The 9,614-nt window shown below is 34.9% G+C and overlaps 1 protein-coding gene across 5 annotated transcripts; it reads right to left on the bottom strand.

Annotated features, from left to right (window-relative positions):
- Positions 1-2,602: 2,602 nt before the first annotated feature.
- LOC118047991 (NAC domain-containing protein 75) lies at positions 2,603-8,319 on the bottom strand. 5 transcript variants are annotated; one of them, XM_035057491.2, is made up of 8 exons: positions 8,164-8,319; positions 7,354-7,613; positions 6,991-7,168; positions 6,129-6,694; positions 5,175-5,477; positions 4,341-4,448; positions 3,164-3,249; positions 2,603-3,004 (listed from the first exon to the last, which is right to left on the bottom strand). In XM_035057491.2, exons 2-8 carry the CDS (start codon positions 7,477-7,479, stop codon positions 2,995-2,997), a joined length of 1,377 nt encoding a protein of 458 aa, XP_034913382.1. In that variant the 5' UTR covers positions 7,480-7,613; positions 8,164-8,319; the 3' UTR covers positions 2,603-2,994. The 5 variants fall into 5 exon arrangements, with proteins under 5 accessions (XP_034913382.1, XP_034913381.1, XP_034913383.1 ...); XM_035057490.2 differs by having other exon boundaries at positions 8,064-8,308; XM_035057492.2 differs by lacking the exon at positions 8,164-8,319 and adding an exon at positions 7,913-8,031.
- Positions 8,320-9,614: the final 1,295 nt, after the last annotated feature.

Raw genomic sequence — 9,614 nt, 5'->3', positions numbered from 1 at the left:
CTAATGTTTGGGAACCAAGTAGAAGCAAAAACATTACCAACAATAAGATAGGCAGAAGGTTGTTATCCTTTGCTACAAAGTTGAGCGTATTGAAGGGTTGTATGGCTGAAGGAGAATTAGAGCTGACACTTGACGTTCTGCTCAAAGGACTGGTGAGGAGACCACTATGAAGAACTAGAGGACCTTTTGTTCTATTGCTAGTTGCTCTACTTCCAGTCGGTGGGAGCAGGTAGAGCCCTGAAAACTAAGAAAATTAGACCTGTGTTGGTGGCTGTGGCGGTTGCTGTTAGGACGCAGTTGCCACAAGAATGACCTTTGTTACGGTTGAAGTTGGGTTTATATATATATATTAGGCAAGATGGGCATAAGACAGTAAACATGTTATGAGAAGTAGAGGTGGGTTGACAGCCATAGATAGAAGGGAGGTCTTGTGTAGAAACTTATGGGTAAGGAGATGACTATGAAGATTGATATATGATAATAGTAGTGTCGTGGTTACCAAGTCTTTGAACTCACCATGAAGGCCACGGAACACATAAAGGTTGAAATCTTCAAGAGAGATTGGCCGACTAATAGTAGCCAATTCATCAAATAAGGATATTGCTTGTTGCATATACATAAAAATGAAGTATCACCTTGCTAAAGATCTTGAAAAGACCTATGGAGTTGCATAATACGAGAATTAGATGAAGAGGCGAGAGCTTGCTCAAGAGTGCACCAAACACAATGAGAGATCTAATAATCTACCACAATATATGATACATCTATTGAAAGAGAAGAGAGTAATGCGCTTAAAATAAGTTCATCCTATTGCTTTCAATGAAAAAAAAAAGGGTTAATGGCCGAAGGAGAACCAACAAAAGTGTTAGAAACATGAGAAGGGGACACAACATGGAACCATCAACAAAGTGGAAGACACCCTAACCAAAAAGATAGGACTTCATCTGCATTCACTAATAGAGATAATTGATGTTCATAAGCTTCAAGGAAATAACTTATGGAGTGTTCGACAAAGAAACTATAGTTGGAGTTAAGGTCCCCATAATATGAAGCAGAATGACATAAACATAGGAAGAGGAGCCATTGTTCTGCTCTGCAAAATAGGAAGACTGTTGCTGTGGGAAAGAGGGGCCATCGACAACAACCTGTGAGTAGGCGACCAGTTAGCCTACAACACTGAATTGGTGGAGGGAGAAGTTGACAGCAACAACAACAGTAAGGTCCATTAAGGAGAAGGAGGGAAGAGTTTGAATGCATTACGGCTTTGATATCAAGTTGAGAAGAAATATGAGGCATAACCTATAAGTTAGCCAACCATTTCTATTTATATGTGTAAGGCAATATACAATAGTAAAGGTAGAGATTACAACACTAAAGTAGTCTTATAATATTTCCTATACATATACATTCCATAATAGGTGCAAACTAACTTCAATGGAGTTATATGAAGAAAATCATATAAGGAATAAGGAAAGGCGGGGAAAGGGAGAAAACTTTTATCGATAGAAAAGCAAAAGTGTTTGCTGTAAGTTTTCTTAATACTTATTATTGCCTTACAAATGTTTATTTGTATCATTAATATGAATTTAGAATTTTAACTTTCTTTTTTTAAAATTTTATAGGATACATATATTACTCGTATGGTTATGAAATTTAGTGAGGTCATTTCCACCGACCCTCCACATGATTCTTAATAATGGTTGGAGGCTGGTGCAACTGATGGACTCGATATAAATTGAGTTTATGGTATGTGTATAACATTAACCTAAGAAATAAAGGTAGGTTGTATTGTTTCAATTGTAGGAACATCATATTTCAGCCCAAACCAAACATCACCGGGCGTTAATGAGTTGGTCCAAAAAAAAATGTGAGGAAGAACTATCTATGTAGTTGCCCAATTCAGAGGAAGAAATAAGGGCGTGGCTGAAACAAGAAAATATATATGATGTATTGGGAGCAATAACATGCATATATGACTTTACATTTGCCTTTTCTTTATGGAACCTTTTGTGTAGGATTTTTACCCCCCCTCGACCTCCACCATTGTTGGAATTTACATGTTTTATATAGAAAATGTTTATGTATATAATATTTAGATGAATGGTGAATTTTTTTTTTTTGTGGAGATGTGTTTATGCTATGATTGTGATTTTTGTTGTTGTTGTGAGTTTAGGATGAGAAAAAAAATACATTTGGGTTTATTTAAACTAAACAATAAAAAAAAATAGTGAAACACTAATTAAATCATCGATGAATGTGGAATTCTATCGGCCATTTAGTTGGCAATGTTCGCACAAATTTTGTTGGAAATTTGCAAAAGATTTAGGCATTTTCAATGGAATATGTAATGGATAGTCCATTGGCATTTAAGGTGCCAATAACAAAATGAGCGGTAAAAACTTATTTTTTAATGCATATATTTCATCGGTATTTTTGTTGGTATTTGAATTGCTGACAGAAGGTAAATCACCGATTAGAAACGTGCTAATAAAATGTTTTGGTCAGTAATTTTATCGACAATTTGTGCATTAATGAAAATTTGTTTTTCTTTTAACATCGAGAAAATATTTAATCAATGTTTGTAATATTTTAATAGTGAATATAAACAAATCATAAACACATTTTTCATTGCTGAGAAGAGAGTTATACTTTGACTTTAAGATGAAATAAGCAGAATAAATTAACAAAGTTTTTCCTGCAATTTGAACAACCTATTCGCTATATATATAGTTCTGTTCTAATAACAATAAAAGAACTTATGCAGGAGGTGTTAAAAAATAAAATAATAAGTACCGGCACGTAAAGGATGATAGCGTAATCATGATGGTGATGATTTTCATGTACGAAGATTTTGCTTTGGGTCTTTGTTTGTCCTTCTATATTGTCAGTAGAGAGCAGCCTTTCTTGGTTTTCTTTTTCTTTCTTTCTTTGTTTTCTTCTTCTTTTCTTTCTTTCCAACATGGACTGTTGAACAGTTAGTTCAGTTGAGAGCCACTAGACCAACCTACAGGCATGTAATAATAAAGTAAAAGAGCGACCACATAAGATGATCTCTCGCTCCTCTTATAGAAAAGAACATAAGGGTAGCTTCAAGCAATCATGATGATGGCATGCAACGATAATGATACTGTCTGTAAGGGTTTTGTTTATTCTCTGGTCCTACCCATGATGATCCTGGTTGTCAGGGTCCGGCCAGAAGGAAGAGTACTTCAACCACTCTGCCTCTTGTGGGTTTGTAATGGATGACTCCTGCAATAAAACGCAAGCTTGTGAGAAATAACCAGCTAGGGCTCTGGTTTGAACAGAGAATTTTCACTTGAAAACAAAACAAATGAAGCTGCCTCCTTTGTCCTTTTAATCTCCTCCACGATAAGATTGTCTGATACTGTATTATATCGAGAGGACACGCATGATAAAAAGCTTTGATGTCGCTATCATCAACCTTTCTTATATAAAAATATTTTGTTGGAAACATCGAATCTTTCCTCTTGTTATTCAATTTTTGTTTTTAATTTTTCTATCTGGCATATTTTATTTTATTAAAACAAATTAGATAGATATATAATAGTGTTGAACAATCTATTTAATTAACCCAGAAACTCATGTTACTGGGCTAAACATCAAGAATCTTTTTGTACTCTTAACACACCTAATTTTTTCTAACTTAACTAGAAAAATAAAGATGATAGATTTTGAATTTATTATAGCTTGATAAAAAACTATCTCATGGCAAAAACAAAACATAAACGATGAGGTTTGAAAAAAAAAATCATATTATTTGTAGCTATTACAAAAACTTGTAAATTGACAAAAGAAGGCGTTTAAAATCTTAGTTTTTAGACAATTTAAAATGGTCTGAGGGATTTAGATTCGAATTGTGTTCTTTATCATTCATCCTCATTTGAGAGGAGAAGGAAAGGTGCAGCCCTTGCCTGTTGCAAGGAATTAAGCAGCTGTTAGTAAGTTTGTGATTAAGTTAATGTTTTTATTTTCAATTTACACTGTAATATTGAAATCTTCAAATATATAATGAACCCTTCCCAGTGAAGTAATTAACAAAGAGGTTCTTCCTAGGCTATTAATGTATGCATCATATTAAAACCTCAGAAACATGAAAGGAAAAAGAAGAAAAGAGAAAAAGAAAAGGTTTCTGATTCCATATCTTTAGTTTAAAAATAACTGTAATCTCAGATTCTCAGCCAGTAATAGCGAAAATGGTTTTAAATCAAATTTCTTTTCTTTTTTATTTTAAATATATAACCTTTTTCACCTTTTCTTTATTCTTTTCCTTGCTGGAATTTATGACAAATGGATTTCAGGGTCAAAAAGTTCATACTCACTTCTTTTACATCAGTTGAAGTGCAACCCATTATGAGTTCCTCCAAACCAGATGCAGACCTCCCTCCAAGTTTATGATGCTGCTGCTGCTGCTGTTGGTGCTGCTGTTGCTGCATTCATTTATCCACAATATATCAAGAAAAAAAAACGAAGAAAAAATCATTATTAACCATCATGTCCTCAGAGAGTTTTGTAAAGTAAGAAGACAGTTTATGGCACCCAACTGAGTAGGCACTAAAAGTTACTACGTAATTTCCCCATATACGGCAAAATGACCTACACCCCTTTCTTCATTTGAGGGTGAAAATTTATTCAGGGAACTTTTACTTTCGAACCCCGAATTCCTCCTAATATTAAAAAGGAACAAAAGATAAAAAACAAAGAACATAAAATGCAACTATCAGTGCATTAATTCTTGGGCGGAGAGAGAGAGAGAGATAGAGAGAGGAGGGGGAGGTAGAAGGAGAGTCAAGATGCCGTAGCTGGCTCCGATATATATCACCATGGCTATCAACTTCCTTCCCTGACCTTCCCGCACCATGTCAAACTCCATCTATGCATGGTTTTTTCTTTTTTTTTTCTTTTTTTTCTTTTGCCCGAGAGATGGGTATTTTAATTTGACGAACAGTGTCCTGAACCTTGTGGTGACAACTTTATGTGAACTGACGTACATTAAAATTTCATGTTCCAGTGCGGAGAAGTTTGGTACTGTTGGGAAAAAAATAAATAAAATTGGGAAGTCATATTAATTAGAATGTGATTCAATTTAGTTGTCGTTAGATTTGAAAGAAAGTTGAGGACAAGTAGTTAATAATTAGGTTGATCAGCTTAAATACCTGGATTTCGTTTTGAAGCATTAGTCTGGATACATGATATGGGTCCTCATCAAGAATGATGGAGGTGTGGTGGAGGGGAGGTGGAGAGATGATGGTGGAGATCGGATGGGAAGGCCTGCTGATGTGGAAGGCCGCAGTCGCAATCTGGTGATGCACCGTCTGGTGGTGGTGGTGGTGCTGCAGCTGCTGTTGTTGATGGGGATCATGGGCCACATGATGTGGCCTCTGATGCTGCTCCTGAATCTCATCGCATGTGCCTGACGCCGAGGCTTCCCTTGCTACTGAAGCCTCTCTTATCCCCACCTGAAAAGGACACAACCCCATTAACAAGTTTGATAGTTAGTCCATTTTCAGACATCTTCTAGTGAAGATCTATTTTTTTTTTTCCTTACCATCGGTTCCTACTTTACTTTTTTTTCTCTACATGCTTTTGCTCACTCTATCAGTTTTAATTTTAATATCGGTTTCGTTTTCATTAATTTACTCTCTAACTCACGACTCGGTCTCTTCGGTGGTTTAGTTAGCTGACGAAGATCATCAAGTGAGGTTCAAAGAGATTTTCATGCTGGATTTGCAAGCAATGGTCAAAGAGAAAAGTAACACTAGCTAGACTTTTATTTTATTTTTTACTTTTTTTTGGTTTATTTCTCTTTCTTTACTTTCATTTATATATCTTGCGTGATACATGAATATTAGAAAGATGCTAGAAACAAGAAGGGCGTTGCATCATCTCAATTTTTCGAAGTACATAAAATTTCTACTATTTAGAATACAGTGTCTTTTATATATATATATATATATGTGTGTGTGTGTGTGTGTGCGTGTAATACATGCAATATTGTTTGCAAATGCTTTGTTGATGAATACATATACGAAAGAATGTGTAGAAGATGTGTGTATATATATATATATGTGTGTGTGTGTGTGTGTGTGAATGAAAAACATATATTATACCTCATCGAAGCTCTTCCTGAATGGAGTAAAGCCAAAATGATCGGATTTCAATTGATGAATATCCAAGGCAGTGCAACTTGATATTGACGCAGCAACAGGCCCAGTTCCTGAGATTTCGTCTCTTTGAGGAATTATTTCTTTAGAAGAACAACTCCCACTACCACTGTCTCTTCTGCTGCTAGGGTCGCTGCTTCCTTCACCAATGGCTGCACTTCTATCAGTGTAATTGCATTGCCTTGGCTGTGTCTGATAGAATATCTTAGAAACCACAAGCTCTCCTTCTTTCTCTTCCTCATGCTGACCAAGGTGGTACTGATGCATGACCCAATTAGTCTTTTCGGGTCTTCGATTCTTGCCAAAATTGGTGTAGAGGACTAGGATTTTCTTGCACCCTTTTTGTTTCCCATTCACCATGACTGGCCTTGTCTTGCCGGTTTTGTGCCACCTGGTTTCTCCACCTTGCAAGTCACATTCGGTTTGAATTTTTCTTCTCTTTCTTGTTCCAGTTGTGTAAGCTTTTGAAGGTCTGTGGAAGAAATGCCTGCTTAGCCCATCTCTTGTGACTCCTGCATGGAAAGATTACAGGGAAATCAAAGTTAGGTTCGCTTAGGTGCAACAAACTGCGACGCCATAGTACAATTCTTCCAAAGTCTTAACAAATTAACAAGAGAAGGATATTTAACACTTGTAGCAAAGCCTGCCTATATATATATATATATATATGTTACTAGGTTTTAGGTTATTTTTATTTTTAATTTAAGAATATAATATATATAAATATAAATATATAAAATGTCAAAACCTAACAACTTTGAACAAACAATGGAGAGAGATAGGTGATAATTGTTTTGAAAATCTTGACCTGGAAGTTTCTCAGGATGGGTATAACAAATCCCATCTTCCCCTTCGATTGTAGGGATAAACTCATCTATCAGAGGGTGAGACCTCATGTCTTTGGCCTCTACCTTCGCTTCAAGGTGTTCTATAAGCTCTTGGTCTGTTGGATCAAATTTCACTCCTGCTGGTAGACCTAACCAATCCTGCAAATTAACTCCACTCAAATCAAAGTTAAAACAAAAGCTCAACTTAAAAATCTAAAAGGAACAATTTGTCCCAAAGAAATTAATTTATTTATGCCCAAAAAGAAAAGGGAAGATGGGCAAAAAACAAAACAAAAAAATAATCTGTTTCGAAGGAATGAATATCAGGAGATTATCCATATTACCGGCTTTCCTTCCAGCTTGTGTCCACACCCAGGGCACTGCTTGGATCCACACAACTGATGCTCTTCAAGCTTTGCATCGATGAGATTAGAGCTGCTGATGGAAGCCATATTACTCTTAGTAGTCATGGCTCGTTTTCGATCACACAGCGATGCTATATTATATCTTCCTTCTCCCAAACGTATAACTCTTAAAATCTTTCTTCAATTTATCAGCTCGGAACAACAGCTTGCTACTCATATCCCCGCGGCTAGCTATATATCTACACAGCACAAATCATGAGTTTGAGATCTGTTGAAATGTTAACTAGCAAGAGGGAAAAGAGGAAAAACAGTACATAATTAATATATGCATACACTCCTAGCTGGATGATCATGATTAATATGGTCTTGAAAACCAAAATATATGGATGAAACATGATAAGATTAAGAAGAAAACTATAGGAATGGTAGATATTGATTGAACGAAGAACAATGAAATTAACTCAACAACTATAATACTCTCAACACAAAGAAAAGAAGAAGAAGAAGAAGAAGAAGAAGAAGAAGAAGGAATTCGTACCCAGATGAGAAATTAATATTCGCAAAACAGATTTATAAATATAAAATATCTTCGTTAAATAAAGGAAAAGAAAACCAGTTGTGGTAAGAGAGGATAGAAGAGAGAAGGAAATTAAAAGAGGAAACTGTGGCCGTGGGATTTAGCTATAAACCTGCTGCTTTAACCATGGAAATCACCAGAAATCGCTCTCTCTAGTCGCTACTTTAACTGATGAAGCCAGTGAGATAAAGGAAAAGTAGCTAGGTACTCACCTTTAAGAGCCTTTGTTAATTTAAGTAACCTGCTGTAAGCAGTTTATACGAGATAGAAAGAAGGAAAGGAAAAAAAAACACACACACACACACAGTTGGATTTTCTAAAGCTTAAGAACCTTCTCTCTCATACACCTTTTGTTTTGAGGGCTTGACTACAAAAGCAAAAGGCAAGAAACGGATTTCATAGCTGTTATTTAAGGCACCCAATAAAAAAACATACATCTATATAAGAAACAATAATCATAATATCAAGAAATTGAATTAGGTAGCTGAAAGGTCAAGGGCTTAATTAAGGCATATTTTATTATTATTTTTTATTTTTTTGAGTTAAGATTTTGAGATAATTAAGTATTAAAAAAATTATGAAATTATTCTGAATTTGTAGACTCTTGAAAAGGGAGTATTTTTAAGATCATTTGAGAGGAAACTCAACCTTGCGCGTGTAAAAAAAAAACCCACACCATCCATCAGCTGGATTTATATGCTATATTAATTCATTAATTTAATATGGAAAGGCCATATATATAGTATATTAGTAATTTAATAAAAACCTAGTGTATAAGTATCTTGTTTTAATCTTTAAAATTGTTTTCTACTATTATTTAATTCAACTAGTTTGTATCTTTGTGGCTCTAAAGGGGGCTGCGGATATTTATCCACAAGAGAAGGTAGAGAGAAAGGAATATGTATGTAAGTGACAGCTACCTCATAACAAGGTTTTTGCATGGTCATATATACTTAAGTTTTGTTCAAATTTGGCATAAAGGATTAAACTTTTTCTCCTTCTTCTTCTACGGGAAAAAAAAAAAGCAAATTTTGTCTAGAGAGTACTTATTATGGAGAAAGAGAAGGAAAAAGGAAGGTCTGCTCACATGGGTTTTGGGCAAGAGTGCTTATTACGATCATGATTCTTTCCCATGAATGCTGCACACAGGGAGAGAGAGAGAGAGAGAGAGAGGGAGGGAGGGAGAGAGAGAGAGGGGAATTACGAGGTTGCTTGATATGCAAGGCAAATAAGCAGTGTGCTTGATGGACCACCACCAGCCCTCCTTATAAATAATATAGTTTAAAATCATTATACATGTATATATAACAGTAGTAGCCTCATAATACCTATAATACTTTATAAAACTAATTAATTAATTCTCATAATAAAACAATTATAAATGTAATTTCTAAAGTTTTCAATCCAGTAATAACGTAGAAGCCTCAAGTAGTTAGTTTGATAATTAAACAAGTTTTTTCCCTTCTTTATTTTTATTTTTTTATACATATCGTGGGAGTTGGAATCCAAATGAATTTATTAAATTCATTTGAGTGCATCAAGTTGACGGGAGAGGGAATTGTGCTCTTAAAATCGTTATAAGAGAAATTTAATCTTGATTGATACTTTTACCGTCAAATAAAAAATATTAACTTGATTTTTTTGTTATATATATATATATATA

This window comes from Populus alba, chromosome 6, assembly GCF_005239225.2.
Source record: "Populus alba chromosome 6, ASM523922v2, whole genome shotgun sequence".
NCBI classification, from domain to species: domain Eukaryota; kingdom Viridiplantae; phylum Streptophyta; class Magnoliopsida; order Malpighiales; family Salicaceae; genus Populus; species Populus alba.
The sequence above is the reverse complement of the archived record's forward strand: the minus strand, read 5'-3'. Positions and strand labels throughout refer to the sequence as shown.